At 36.5% G+C, this 15,972-nt stretch overlaps 2 protein-coding genes across 5 annotated transcripts in view; one reads left to right on the forward strand and one right to left on the reverse strand.

Annotated features, from left to right (window-relative positions):
- Nepl16 (Neprilysin-like 16) overlaps positions 1 to 15,972 on the forward strand; it is a 369,741-nt gene that overhangs the window by 300,324 nt on the left and 53,445 nt on the right. Inside the window, exon 10 of one of the 3 annotated variants that reach the window (XM_075291092.1) lies at positions 14,851 to 15,664. The exons of the other annotated variants lie outside the window; for them this stretch is intronic. Within the exon in view, the coding sequence (XP_075147207.1) occupies positions 14,851 to 14,923 (73 nt within the window). The 3' untranslated portion in view covers positions 14,924 to 15,664. Of the gene's footprint in view, positions 1 to 14,850; positions 15,665 to 15,972 lie in introns of those variants that run through there. 3 annotated transcript variants of the gene reach the window in all.
- Positions 1,939 to 10,785, reverse strand: LOC142221374 (uncharacterized). Of its 2 annotated transcripts, none has more exons than XM_075291089.1 (2): positions 9,527 to 10,785; positions 1,939 to 3,426 (listed from the first exon to the last, which is right to left on the reverse strand). In XM_075291089.1, exon 2 carries the CDS (start codon positions 3,417 to 3,419, stop codon positions 2,247 to 2,249), a length of 1,173 nt encoding a protein of 390 aa, XP_075147204.1. In that variant the 5' UTR covers positions 3,420 to 3,426; positions 9,527 to 10,785; the 3' UTR covers positions 1,939 to 2,246. The 2 variants fall into 2 exon arrangements, with proteins under 2 accessions (XP_075147204.1, XP_075147205.1); XM_075291090.1 differs by lacking the exon at positions 9,527 to 10,785 and adding an exon at positions 8,996 to 9,148.

A 15,972-nucleotide genomic window follows, 5' to 3' on the forward strand; every position in this document is an offset into this window, starting at 1 on the left:
AGTGCTCCTCTAGAGAAAAGTGACCACTGTGGCCGAATGGAAAAGAATGGGGTTCCAGATTTATATGTGAAAGATAGATCTTTTAGTGCTCTATCCGATGGTAAAAACGGATATTACAAAATGTGTTTGGGAGTCTCAATATATGGCTTGGAAAAAAGTGGAGGCACTGCTCCTCGAGAGAAAAGTGACCACTGTGGCCAAATGGAAAAGGATGGGGTTCCAAATTTATATGTGAACGATAGATCTTTTAGTGTTCTATCCGACGGTAAAAACGGATACAGCTAAATGTGTTTGGTAGTCTCAATATAAGGATGGAGTTCTTCCAGATTTATATGTCAACAATAGATCTTTTAGTGTTCTATCCGATAGTAAAAATGGATACAGCTAAATGTGTTTGGGAGTCTCAATATATGGCTTGGAAAAACGTGGCCGCAATGCTCCTCAAGAGAAAAGTGACCACTGTGGCCAAATGGAAAAAGATGGGGTTCCAGATTTATACGTGAAATATAGATCTTTTAGTGCTCTATCCGATGGTAAAAACGGATACAGCTAAATGTGTTTGGGTGTCTCAATATATGGCTTGGAAAACTGGACGCACTGCTCCTCAAGAGAAAAGTGACCACTGTGGCCAAATGGAAAAAGATGGGGTTCCAGGAGTACGATGCCGAAAAGAAAAACGACGTGTTTATGACACTGCACATTGGGTCAAATGACCGAAATCTCACGCATAAAATCAATTTTTGAACTTGTGAAAATTAAATATTTGGTGGTACGAAAAAGTTACAAAACACGTTACCAAAAACAAATCCAAAATGGTAAAACAATATGGCAACCCGTTTGGCGGTTTCAGGCCGACGAAGTGGCAACTCTTTGTTATTGATTTTTTTCTTGAATTCGTAGTTTAGCAAGGTGCTTTAGAGATTTTGTTTTTAAAGTTATAAACTTAATTTAAAATGTAAAATTTAAGTCAAGATATTTACTTTTAGTAAAAATTAACAGCGATTGTAAATATTGTTTGGTTATTTAAGAAAAATGTGTGAACAAAGCTTATTGTTTCTTTTCTAAATATAGTGTATGTCCCATGTTGTCTGGGGTAGAACTTCCCAGCAAAAACTGGGTAAGCACTAGTGATTCTTTCAGTAATACCGGTAATCAAAAAGTTACCACTTGCAGTATTACCTGGGATTTAAAAATAATAACTTACCTGTGTAGGCAAAAAGTGATTCTTTCTATTAATACCGGTAATCAAAATCATATCTTGAGGTCCGGGTTCGGCTCTACAGTTGGCACCGTTAATAGTAGCGATAAGTAATGCCAAATTACATTTCAGAAAAAAAATTGCCAATAAAATATACATTTGTTTTCTAAAGTTTTATAGTACATAATTTATATTACAAAATAACATCATTGAATATATCCATGTTGTGAAGTGTGGTATAGTGTGTTACAAAACAACAGGGGTGAGTTCGCACTTTTTGGGTATCTTTATGATAAAGATATTATTTTTGGAGAGCTGGTATGCATGCGAAGAAGTACTTATTTTTCGACTGCTGGTATGCTTGCACGGAAGTACTTTCCTCCAATGTCCTGCCCGTGTAAAAGTATTACTACTGATATATGTACGAGGAAGTTGTTACCAATTTGGCGCAGGCATACTTGTACTCATACCTGGTAATAGGAGTTTTTGCTGGGTTACTATATTGTAACGTATTGGTAGAGTTTTATACTGCGTTAGATAGGTTGAGATGTTGTCTTTCTTGCAAACATAAATTTGTCCGCTTATAAGTGCTAATGAAGGTACCCCATTATAATTATGGTGTTACAATTGAATATTCCTCTTCGTGAAAGTGGAATATGGAAATGTAGGGTTTTAAAAGAGAATCTCAAGCTCGTGAAGCTCCTCGGTTGGCCTTTCGAAAGAAAAACAAACAAATCGAATTCGTGGAATTCAAGGCCAAAAGATCCTGCTTTATTGGCGGTTACGTAGTAACTAACTAAAAAATACATAAAAATTCCCGCTTCAAGCGGCTATTAATTCAAAACTTATACTAGTACAATAGTGAGACAAGGATGTCTGTATATGAATTCAAGTTATGAAATTGTGAAAGTAGGAAAAATATTTAAAGTAAATGAAATCATATATAAAAAATGAAATGTCAAAAAATGAATAGAAAGAATAATAGGTATATTCACGTCAGGTTGAACCATGCGTTCAACATCCTCCCGGGCCAGCATGGGTGAATAGCTCACAAAAAAACAGGTTCAGGTCCAGGGCCAATGTATCGAAAGAAGTTGCCTTTAAGCGTGATACCAAAAGATGATTCTTGGGCTGTCATGGAAGGACATCTATAAAAGCACCGCGGTGGACCTCGTTGAATAGTAGCCCACAAGTCATTCCCAATTACTCCAGCAATAGGCTTGTACAGATGTGGTGTAGGATGGGCCAATGTTGATTTATCGCTTATCCAAGTAGTGATATTAACGTCTCTAGCTGGCGGTGGGTACTTCTGTAGTTTATCAACAATTATAAACCAATGATCCAAAACTTCTCCAATACGAGTCCGAACTTTGAAATGGCCGTTGGCAGTATTCTTTTGGAATTTTGTCACATATGGGAGACAACTGACTTTATCGTAAAGAAGGTGCGATTTTGGAACATTCGGATTGATCAAAAGGGTAACCGACTTGATCTTTTTTCCGACGCACAAGTCACATAATACCACAGGAGCTACATAACATGCTCCAAAATGCTCCGGATGTCTTATTTTTGGGTCAGTGACGGCCCAACGAGCATATGAATCAGGATACGGTGGTCGCTCTGGAGTCTTCACTCTGGTGGAGACAGAAGGGGCTGCCTTCGGCTTGGGTGCGATAGGGTCTTCATTTTCTACCTTTTCTGCTAGAGATCGTCGATTTTGTTGAGGTTCTGCCAGGTGGGCGCTAGTTCGAGCGCTTTCAATTTTCAAAAATCCAGAAATCGATTGAGCTGCCAAGGAGGCGCTATCTTGAGCGCTTTCAATCAGTTCAGTCGTATCATCTGCTTTTGTGGCCAAGGGGGCATCATTGTCATCAGAGTCATCCAAGTCCGCGGGATCGAATTTTGATATATCACAAAGACTTAGCAAACCACATTTCTCAGCGATTTCCCGCACTGCACCAAACCGGAGGGTCTTAGTTGGTGCTTCGGGCTCAAAAAAGATATCATCACGATTATGAATCATTGAGTGATGACGGTTCCCACAAACTTCACATCTATTTGGAGATGGACAATCAGATCTCTTATGGGAAGTATGAAAACAATTCAGGCAGAGTCCACTGGATAAAACAACTTCGTAGCGTTCTCTAAAAAACATTCTACGGAACTTGAAGCAATACTTCAGAGGATGGTTTCGGCCGCAAACAACGCATTGGTTAACCATGTTTATTCTGTTGAAGAAAAGGAAGAAAAACAAAGAAAGAGAGGTACGACAATAAATTAGCATTTCTTATGATATGATCAAAGGGTTAGTTATGAATTCTTCGATTTGTGTTCGCGTTTAATTTTCGAATTTTAATTTGACGATGTAGGCAATACGCACAATTTTACGATTGATCGAACGATAATACCCTTTTGCGTTTTCACTTCGGCAACACGAACATTATTATCATTTCCTCTTATAACTTTCGTAATACGACCGAGGCGCCACTCAGTTGGGGGTAATGAGCCATCTTTGACGACCACAAAATCATTATCCTTAACATTGTTACAAGTAGTCTTCCATTTGTAACGTCGTTGAAGCTCTGTTACATACTCTGATTTCCATCGCTGACTGAAGATATGATGAATGGATTTTAGTCGTCTCCAACGGTTTAAAAAAGACAAGTTCTCTTTCTGTATGTTTGAAGTAGACTCAGGAGGAGCGGTTCATGGTGATCCTCGCAAAAAATGTCCAGGCGTTAGAGGCAAAAGTTCGGAGGGATTTTGTGACATAGGAGAGAGTGGTCGAGAATTTAAAACCGACTCTACTCTGATTAGTAGTGTGCTAAACTCTTCATACGTGAAATTCAAATTTCCTGCGATCTTTTTCAAATGGGACTTCATACTTTTAACCGCTGATTCCCATAATCCTCCCATGTGGGGGGCATAAGGCGGTATAAAAGACCACGAGAAACCATGAAGGCTATATTTATCAGCAATACACTTTTCGGCAGCTTGGAGAAAACGATTATGTTCCTGCAAAAGCTTGGCACTTGCTCCAACGAAGTTACGTCCATTATCTGAGAACATAGTTTTCGGAAGGCCACGGCGTCCGACAAAGCGCATAAACGCAGCAAGAAAACCATCTGTGGTTAAATCAGAGCAAACTTCCAGATGTACAGCACGCGTAGAAAAACAGACAAAAACTGCAGCATAACCTTTTGTCAATTTGGCATTTCTTAATGTTGAGGTTTTCAAATTAAACGGGCCAGCAAAATCAACTCCTGCGTAGGTAAACGGCAGGGAAAAAGTGACTCGTTCAGGAGGAAGAGCAGCCATAAATTGATTTTGAAATTTACGTTTATAAAGAGTGCATGCCTTACAAGACCTGATACATTTGCGAATTAAATTTTTCAATCTGGGTATATAAAAACTTTGTCTCAGAGCACGAAGCATAAGGTTATATTCAGCATGAAGCAATATCTGATGAGTGTATCTCACAAGCAAATCAGCTAAATGTGACTTATCAGGAACGATTATAGGATGTCTTTCATCATAACTAAAAACTGTGTTTTCAAGACGACCTCCAACACGTAATAGTCCATCCTTCCCTCTGAAAGGAGCTAGGGTTAAAATATTACTCTTTCCGCTTATTGGTTCTTTGCGGCTTAAACTCGCATATTCTGCTGGGTAGAACTGAATTTGAGCGGCTATAAAAAGTCTTCGTTTTGTCTCAGATATTTCATCTGCTGTTATATCGGGTGCAAAGGCAACTTTCTTTTTCTGACAGCGAGTTATAAAACGAAATAACCAACACATAACTCTAAAGGCACGATTTAACGATGAAAATCTTGATATCATATCATCGGTGATGAGCAAATGAAAAGTCGCAGACTTCTTTGCTTCTAAATTTGTGGAACCAAACGTACATGGCTTCGGCCAGTCTCTTTGGGGTATCTGAAGCCAGGTGGGGCCATGCCACCAAAGCCTTTTACGAATCAATTCTTGTGGGGTGCAACCACGTGATCCTAAATCTGCAGGATTTTCTTCTGTGCGAATATGTTGCCATAGACCATTTTTCGAAAGCTCGGTAATTTCTGTAACTCGATTCGCAACAAATGTTTTTAGAGTTTGGGGGTCCTTCTGTAACCACCCAAGGACGATTGAAGAATCAGTCCAAAAATATATCTCAGGTTGGAAATTCAAGTTTTCAGTAGCAATTTTTACTAATTTTGCTAACAAAAGTGCTCCGCACAACTCCAGCTTAGGTATTGTTAATCGTTTTATTGGAGCGACCCTTGTCTTGGCGACTAGCAAATGACTGCATATTTTATCTGACGAGACAATCCGAACATATACAACTCCACAATAGGCCTTTTCAGAAGCGTCTGAAAAGCAGTGAAATTGGAGGTTAGCTTCTGGTGAAAACTCAATCCATCTAGGTATACGCAAAGCATGTATATCTGCCAATTTATCTCGAAAAGAAGACCATTTCACCATCAGATGATCAGGAACAGGTTCGTCCCAGTTCGTCTTCTCTTCCCACAACTGTTGCATTAATACTTTTGCCAGGATGACAATGGGTCCTAGCCAACCAAGTGGATCATAAAGTCTGGCTATTACGGATAATATCTGCCGTTTGGTAGCTGTTGGTGTAGCTTCAAGTGTACTCACAACATAATAAAAGCTATCGGACATAGCATTCCATCGGACCCCAAGTGTTTTAGCCGAGCTTGAATCATCAAAATTTAAAAACTCTTCGTCTAGAAGATCCTCCCGGGCTATATTTTCAAGAAGAAATTTCGCATTTGCTGCTATCTTTTTCAGGGGGAAAGCTGCTGATTTCAACGTTGAAATTAGCTCAATTTGCTTATTTTTTGCCTCTTGCAAAGTATGTCCTCCAGATAATATATCATCAACATAAACTTCTTCTCTCAAAAACTTTGAAGATAGAGGACTGTCTATATTACAGTCATAACTTAGCTGCTGAAGGGTTCTAATTGCCAGGAAGGGCGCACAATTAACCCCGAAGGTTACAGTCTTTAATTCATAAGACTTTATAGAATCTGTTAGATTCTCTCGAAAAACAATCCGCTGAAATGGACGATCCTCAGGATGAAGTAGTATCTGGCGATACATTTTCTGTATATCTCCAGTAAAAACGAAACGATAGTAACGCCAGTTCAACATTATTTGAATAATATCTGCCTGTAATGTAGGACCAGGATATAGTACATCATTTAAAGATGAACCGCTATTGGTTTTCTTTGAACCATTAAAAACAACTCTCACCTTAGTACTTTTGCTCTCTGGCTTTACAACTGCATGGTAAGGTAAAAAGAAGGAGAACTGTCTCTGTGTTGAACTTTCAAAATGATTCACACACTCCATGTGGTCTAATTCGATATATTCTTTGAGGACTCTTTCATATTCACTTTTCAACTCAGGAGCCTTGCAAAGAGTAGCTTCTAATCTCTTATATTGAGCTAAAGCCATTTTTTGAGAAGGTCCAAGATATAGTGTCTCTGGAAACTCTCTTCGAAATGGTAGACGAACTACATATCGCCCATCAGGTTGACGGCTGGTTGTAGCTTTGTAAAATTTCTCACAATAGTCATCATCCTCTGATGTAGATATTGTATCTGGTAATTCTTCAATCTCCCAAAATCTTTTAACCAAATCTGTTAGGATAACGTCTTCAGAGTCGTACACGGTGGTGGAAAAAGTTTGAACTTCATCTGTTGATAAAGGACCTGATAAATACCACCCAAATTGACTTTCTCTGGCTTCTAGTCCATTGGGAAAACATGTAACTCCATTTAAATTAATCGACGGCAAATAATCGCTACCTATTATCATGTCAATAGGAGCTGGTTTATAAAAGTTTGGATCAGCCATCTTTAATCCCTGAATCTCAGGAAGATTTCCAATACTCACTCTTCTAGATGGCAAAAAGTGAGATATTTTTGGAACAACAATTGCTTTAATCTTGATCGAAAACTGTTTTGATCTTGATTTTAAGTTTATGAAACAACGACCACTGGAACTTCCAACTACTGTACCACCTAAACCGGAGATTTGAGAATGGTGTTTGATAACTGGCAAAGATAAAGTTTGTTGAATTTTCTTCGATATGAAACTCTTCTCGGAGCCTGCATCTAACAAGGCCCGAATCGTAAAACGCTCACCACAATTTTCAATATCAATAAGTGCCGTCGGCAGAATTGTGGTTCCTTCATTTTGAGCAAAATGAGCTTGAACAGCTTCTATAGAGCTTTCTGATGTATTATTGTCCTCAAGTTGAGGCTCATTACTCGAACCTGCGTGTACATTTTCAAAATCTGGTGGAGAATTACCACGAGTAGTGTTCTTATTCTTCTTAGTGTGAAGGTGCAACAAGGTATGGTGCTTCTTATTACATTCTCTACAGGATTGGCTACTGGTGCAGCTGGTTCTAAAATGCGATGTTGAAAAACAATCTATGCGCGATTGAAAAGTTTGTGATTTGTTGCTGTGACTCTGATTTTCTCTCGAATTTGGTTTCCGCAGATCTGAAATAATTTCAATTATCTGTATTCTTGTAGACAGAAACTCGTCCATTTGTTTCCAGGTAGGAAGCCGTTTGTGGTCTGTAAGTGAATCTTCCCACGCTCTTAAAGTCTCTTCTGGAAGCTTGGTGGAACAATGATGAACCAAAATTGGGTCCCAATTTTCAGTATTAATTTTATATGATCGAAAAATTGATAAACTATCATTTATTCCACGTTGAATTACTCTAATGGATTTTGGTGTCTCACATTGAGCAACTTGAATTCCAAAAAGAGTTTTCATTTGTTGGTGGACTAATATACGAGTATTTTCATAACGATGCTTGAGAGCATCCCAAGCCAACTGAAAGTTTTCATCAACCAAATCAAACTTGCTTACAATTTGGTAGGCTTCGCCTCTTGTTTTTCCTCTCAGGTGGAAGAGCTTTTGCGCTGGTGACAAATCTGGATGAGCGCCAAAAACGGCCCAGAATATGTCGCGAAAAGCAGGCCATTTTGAATAACCACCCTCAAATGGAGGTGTATCACACGGTGGCAACTTCAACGTTGAGGAACTGTGCTGTGAAATGGTCATATCATGTCGAATACTTTCATCTGCTTTCGATGCATGTTTCTCCGATATAAATTCTATAAGCCTAGCCTTGACCTCTTTGTACCTCTTATACGCCTCTTTATATTTATTGACCGATATCTTCTGAAGTTCAATGTCTTCCGCCGTTTCATCACTCGTCTGAATTTCCTCATACTTCTCAACAAATTTCTCCCACCTCCTGTCTAATTCTGTTTCTTCAACTTTGGCTACTGCAATTCTGCAATCATCTGCCAACTTAAAATCCTTACAGAATGATATAACTTGTTCAGCATCGAATAATAACTTTCTACGTATAGACATTTTTACGTGAGTGTGTGTGTGTACTCTACACTGTATCAGGAAGATGTAAAAAATTGACGTCGAAATTGATTTTTTTTCTCGGCAAATCCAAAAATAACAAATATTTTTGTGAGTGTATTTTAGGTTAAAATATCAAAGTGTACATTAAACTTGAAAAACACATTGACTAAAGTCGATTCCGTTTGATTCTATAAAAAATTCGTGGTATTTTATTGAATCCCGCCCGGGAAAAAATATTTTCGTTGATCTGGCAACTCTATAAACAAGTATTGTTGAAGGGGTGTATGTGTCAGAATAAAAAACAAAGCGTTCACTGAAAATTGTTGTTGTAATGCACCGTAACAATTTTTTGAAATTTATTTTGTATTTTTCGCTTACCAGTGTTCTGCCAAATGTCGATGCGTTTCTTCAATAATGGATTTTTATTTGTAATTTGCCTTTTTAATTTTTGTAGATATATTATTTCTTTTATCAGGTGGACAACTGTGTCTTTTCTTTAAATTTTGTAAAGAAAATCACAAATCTTTTAATATTTTCGCAGTACTTCAGAATTTGTTTCGCATAAATTAGTTTCTATTTTCATTAAAAAATAAATTAATTTCACGAATATCCATTATCCATTTTTTATTTCTGCTTTTTATTTGATTTACGTTGTCACAAAAAAAGCAAATAATCAAAAGAATTTTTTACCGTACACTTTGAATGTCACTCACACCACCAATAATATTGTTCACTGTTGTTGTTGTAATTTTTCGTTTTCTTTTTCACCCACTCGGGAATGTTCTAATTGGCGCGAATACCGTTATCCGAATTTTGTAAGCCAAATTTTGTTAAATAAATTTAATTTTTATCTTCAAACGTTCTTTTTTATTTATACAAAGACGACAACAAAGAACCATAAACACTCACCCTTTGGTTTGCCTTTATTGTTACACCGTTGATATTATAAATTCACCACCACTGTCCGTATGAATTGAAATTTTGATGACCAAAAATGTTCTTGTTGCACTTATTTTTATTATTGTTCCAGTTTATTATAATGCCAGGAGGGCCACTTTTTGTTTTTTAAACTATTATTTTTAGTATTTCTTGAGGAAACCACAATTTTTATTTCTTGTAATTTTAATATTCGTATTACTAAACCGCACTGTCCGATCACTTGTAGCTTTTGGTTTGTTTGGTATGTGTGTGTGTGTATCAATATGCTTTATATCGAGTTGCCAACTTCATTCCTCAATGATATCGATTACTCATTAGCACTACCCGTACACTTTTAATCGATATACAAGGTAGTACTACTTATCGTACTAATTGTCTTTATATTTTCAAACGCTTTTTTGTTGTTATTATTTTTGCATGTACATATGTAATACTGTTGTAAATATGTATTTTCAATGTTAATATGTTTTTTAATATAGTTTTAGGTTATGCTTGGTCACGGATTAACAAATTTTCACAAAATTATTTTATGTTGTTTTTAATGTTCCGAGCTTAATTTTTTTTTTCACTTTTTAACCGATTTGATCACTTTTTCATAAAAATTGCAATGTATCACCGTACCTACCTTGCTTTATTCTCTTACTTGTACCACAATGACTATGCTGTATGATGACTGTCGATGACTTTTTTGCTGTTATGCTGATGAAATCGTCGATTTCATGTACTTGATGATCGATGCAGTCGTTGATGTTGTTGCAGATTACTGCTTTACTTGTTTTAAATGTTCTGATGCACAGATATTTTCTAGTTCTTTCCTATCCTAATCCGTAGGATTTTTTCGAAGGACCAATGAATATTCCTCTTCGTGAAAGTGGAATATGGAAATGTAGGGGTTTAAAAGAGAATCTCAAGCTCGTGAAGCTCCTCGGTTGGCCTTTCGAAAGAAAAACAAACAAATCGAATTCGTGGAATTCAAGGCCAAAAGATCCTGCTTTATTGGCGGTTACGTAGTAACTAACTAAAAAATACATAAAAATTCCCGCTTCAAGCGGCTATTAATTCAAAACTTATACTAGTACAATAGTGAGACAAGGATGTCTGTATATGAATTCAAGTTATGAAATTGTGAAAGTAGGAAAAATATATAAAGTAAATGAAATCATATATAAAAAATGAAATGTCAAAAAATGAATTGAAAGAATAATAGGTATATTCACGTCAGGTTGAACCATGCGTTCAACAACAATCAAAACGCAGAAATTATTAAATATTGGACAGAAAACAACTCCCAGTGCTGCAATAATAATGCAAAAACATTAAAAAGAGAGAAGTCTACCATGACAATTTGAAGAAAAAACGTAAAATAATTGTGCAGAGAAATAGAATGAAGTAGCGTTACTTTTTTAGTAGAAACATCTGGACAAAACAATGGCAACGAATGAGAAATTTGGGTAAATCTGCAATATCTACCATATCATTAATAATAGGTATATAAAATAAAATGTCGTCCTGGGTGTCTTACTGTAACTGATTCGTCGACACAGGTTCCGTTACAAAATTTGCTAAATCATAAAGCTAATATTTAAATACAGACTTACATATAGCAGAGTGTTAAGGTAGTGACACGTACAGAAGTAATATGATCACTTCAAACATGTTTCAAGAACAAAATGTCATTTTTGGACTGGGAACACAAAAAGGGTTTTTTCCACAAAAACATACAGGGTTGGCAAAATCTGGACATTTTGTAATGATTATGTTCGCATTTCTACATAGTGTTGCAGAAATAATGGTATAAAATGAGAGTGTAATTGAACTAAAATTTTTGAAATCATACACGCAGAGAAGAAACATGGTTGTCACAATCATATTCGAAGAGCAAAATAATATGATAAGAGCTATTTTTGGGGCGACCATGTAACATGTTCATCTGCAAACATGTTTGCTCAGTGAACATGGTTCTAAGAAAAATAAAATTGTACTCATCTAAAATGTTATTATATTAATAAAAAGAATTTTGTTTCCATTAAAAGACAATGGTCACGATCTAAAATGTTATGGTTTCCTCAAAAATGTTTTTCTTCCTGCTAAAAGAACAAGGTCACAACCTAAAATATTTTGATCTTTATGAAAAGACCTTTTTCGTGGACGAAAAAAGGACGCCACTTGAGAAAAGAAAACACAAAATTAACTATATTTATTTGTTTTTATTTATTTATAAACTAATTCATTGTTTATTTGTATTTATAAAGTCGTGCAAGCAAACATCACATATTTTTATACACTCTATTTTGGTTTAATTTCAACAATAAGTAATCATTCCATATTTACTTCGTGCTCATCAAATGTACAAACGCAAACATCATGTACGCCCAGAGAAGGAATATGATCACTTCAAACATGTTTTAAGAGCAAAATGTTATTTTTGGGTGGTGACCATGTAACATGGTTTTCGCAACCATGTTATTTCCTCGGAAATCATGTATCTGATTTCGGCAAGCAGGTTATATTTGACGAGAAAATAACATTTTAGTGACAAACATGTTACATTGTCACCATAGAAAAATAACATTTTGCTCTTCAAACATGTTTGAGGTGATCATATTCCTTCTCTGCGTGTAACTACAAATAAAAATAAATGATACCATATAACAAAATGCAGAACAAACAGGCATTTTTTTCAATTACATTTCCCTTTTTGTGTTCACATAAAACCACGTGGCACTTCTGAATAAATAATTTAACACAAAACACAGTAATTCTGTATTCTCCGTCCATTCCAAGAAACAATAAACACACGACTGACGCGTAAAATGAAAATCATGTGTACCTGTTCAATGTTTTCATAAAAAAAAATTAAATGTCTATACGTAACCTATAAAAATACTTTTTTCCCTGCAGGAAAGTAAAAAAATTGAATGGTCAGGTACATGATTTTCGCGACCATTTAATGGTCTCAAATTCTATCATTTAAATAATAGAACATGTTTGCGGCATTTGAGAACCATTTAAATGCTTATTGCCAGCATACATTCTTCTCCGGTTGAAAATTATTTTTACAAAGACAAAATACATGATTTTCGCGACAATTACATACTCTAGATAACCATTAAATGGATGCGGCAACCATGTCCAAACATGTTTTTTCTGTGCGTGTATACGCTCTAAAGTAGTGATCAAGATGGAGTAACAGTGAGCATCCGTTCTAATTATTTTTCATGTTAGCCTGATACTGAAACAGACAATTAACGTCCAAATGCATTATATTTTAATTTTACAATTATTATTCGAGCTTTTATGGACAAATTAGATTAAGGAACTTGATTAATAGTCATTGAAGATTTTCAGTTTCCAATGTTACTACATATTGATATATTTAATTTAGTGTAAGATAAAAGTGGTTGAGTTACATCCTCCATTAGAAAGTGCGCGTGGCAGTGGCCGGATGGGCCCGAAATGCTGATCATACTTTATTCTCATCCCCAGTGGTACATGTACAAAATTTCAGAGCTCTAGGCGCTTCCTTTAGGTTGAAATTGTCCTTCATTTGAAAGTGGGCGTGACAGTGGGCGGATCGCGGATTTAATGTGTCAAAAACCTGTCATTTGGCCCACTGTGCACTGGTGGAAAATTCTTCCAAGGAGAAATCCAACATTCGAAATGCATCTGTTTCGGAACTTGATTCCAATGGAGGGGAGGATTTTAATAAATTCTTGTTACAGCTTAGGCACCAAAGCTCGAAGTGTGATTTTGGCTGTCGACCAGGAGATTAAGGGTATTAACATCAAGGACAAAATAATAGACGCTTGGGCACCAACCGAGTTAAAGAAGAATTTGCTGGAGAAAGAACATTGTTTGGAAGATGTTGTAGCGGCTTGTCAAATTCATGAGCAAATAGATAAACATTCTCAAACTATGAGACTGCGAGTGTGAAACAGTAAATCGTGTTACTGCTAAACTGGAGTGGCCAAAACGTATTAATGATGAATGTGGAAGATGCGGCAATAAAGGGCATATAAGTAACGATCTCAGTAACGACGAGGTTATTGAATGTGGGGCAGGCGGATGTAAATTATCAATGTTTATTGATTTTGAATCACGATTTAATATCCTCAGTCTTGGGTCAAAAATTCTTGGGTCACGGCCAACCTGACTCAGTCGTTAAGATCTCTGTTAAATTCGATTTTTTTTTATATTTTTTAACATTTTTTTAGTATAGAACAAGAGTTATTGCGGATGCCAGTCCCGTTGCCTTGGGGGCTGTGCTTCTGCAATTTGATCCTGGCCCACATATTATATCTTTTGCTAGTAAGAGTCTTTCGGACGTCGAGAAAAGGTATTTCCAAACGGAAAAAGAAAGTTTGGCATTGGTTTGGGCCGTCGAAAGATTGTATTATCATTTTATTGGAGTGGAGTTTGAATTGGTAACAGACCATACACCTTTAGAGGTAATTTTTAGCCAACATCAAAACCAGCGAAGATTGAAAGATGGTTATTGAGATTTTAGTCTTTCTGGTTTAAGATAATTTATAAGGCTAGAAAAGAAAACGTTGCCGATTCCATATCGAGTTGGACCAATCCAGATCATACGACGAAATAGAGGAGCATAGCGAGCTACATATAATGGCTAGTTCAGTTTCAAGAGCTATGAGCATATGTGAAGTGAGCGAGGAAAGCTCAAAGGAGAAAGAGATCCAAGATGTTCTAGACTTTATTAGAAATGATTCTAACCTTTCCGCTACGTGCTATCGGGGGTCGACAATATAATGTTACGAGGTAATCGTCTAATAATACCAAAAGCTGTTCGTAATAAACTGTTACAATTGGCCTACGAAGGACACGCCGGAGAATCAACTGTGAAGAGGAGAGTACGATCGAAAATTGGTGGCCGCTGGTAGATAGAGAAGTTGAGGCGTCGTAATCGCAAAAAATTTGCGATTTCTCGAATTAGACTTGTTCAGGTCAGCGCAAATCGCAAAAATTTTCCGATTTCAAATCGATGAGACTTGCCTTTGCGAATTCAAAATAAATTAATCAATAATGTACTTGTGAAGTAATAATCGCGTATATTTTGGATCGACCCATTTTGACACAATCTACTGAAGGGAAGTTTTGCGATTCGCATATCGTGTTCCAAAGATTACGATTTTATTTAGAAACTGGTGAGAATGGATCTCAATGCAACACTGACTAGCGTGACGCCATAATTATTTTGTAATTTTGCAAATTTTGCGGCGTCGATGTATTTCAAAATATGCAATTGCATTAAAAAAACCCCTTCCTTTATCTTACAGATTCGTTTATTGTTTTCTTTTTCAAAAAAAAATTGCCGGACTAAAATGCTTTTGCTTAAACAGCTGTTTTTAATAGCTATGACACATTTTGGAATTGAAATTTTGCGATTTTCAATTCCATACGCTTTCGCGCGATTTCCGGAACAAGCAATTATGAATCGCACGACTTTATTTTCGATACGAATCGCAAAATTTTGTGAAATTGGGAACAGGCCTGAATATGTAAACGCGGAGTTGAGAGACTTTTGGAAAAGCAATGGAATAACTCTGATAACTACGTCTCCATACTGGTCACAGGCCAATGAAGAAGTGGAAAATATGATTCGCTCGCTCGTGAAACGTCTTAAAATGACCCATTCTAATAAGAAAATTTATCAGGAGGAGATTCAGAATTTTATCGTGATGTATAATGTAGCACCTCACAGGACTACTGGTGCACCTCCAACGGGTGATCAGAGATAAAATTCCCGGAATTCAAGACATTACCGACGATGTGATGTATTCTGGAGCAAGATATATATAATAAATAAGCAAAATGGAAAAAGATAGAAGCGATAAGAAGAGAAAGGCGAAGGAATCTGAGATTGTGCCAGGAGATTTTTCAGGAATTTTCCCGGACGCAACGCCACAACTATCTAACCCTGGACTACGCCTGCGCCTGCAAATCATAGGAGGCATGTGGAGACCCGTTACGGTGCAAACGCAAGGTAACAAAGAGAGCGGTGGAGAAAAAGCTCATCGATTGTCATAGTTAGTTCTTATATATGAATTACAGCATAAAGACGGCCTTAAAAATAAAGCGATTATAAAAGGATATTCAAGTGTTTACTTTTTATTGAACAAGAAACAGGTTTGTACACGCTGAAATCACATTTTACTTCTTATTGTTTCGATTTCAGCTTAAAACCATGCGTTGACTAAACAACAAGATTAGCTTAACCAACAGAGGAAATGTATGTTTGTCAAATTTATTTGGACAAAGCCCTTTAGATTGTAATTCACTAATCCTAAAGTGAATTACACTCGATCCTCACAAAAAAAGGTTATTGACAGTTGACTTTGCCTTAATAATTTTGCATAAACATATCAATTTTGCCAAAGTCAAATCATCGATTTGAGTGC

The sequence above is a fragment of the Haematobia irritans genome, chromosome 1 (genome assembly GCF_050003625.1).
Source record: "Haematobia irritans isolate KBUSLIRL chromosome 1, ASM5000362v1, whole genome shotgun sequence".
NCBI lineage: Eukaryota > Metazoa > Arthropoda > Insecta > Diptera > Muscidae > Haematobia > Haematobia irritans.

Excerpts from the sequence above, each read along its gene's own strand:
- LOC142221374 (XM_075291089.1), bottom strand. The coding sequence starts at position 3,419 with ATGGTTAACCAATGCGTTGTTTGCGGCCGAAACCATCCTCTGAAGTAT.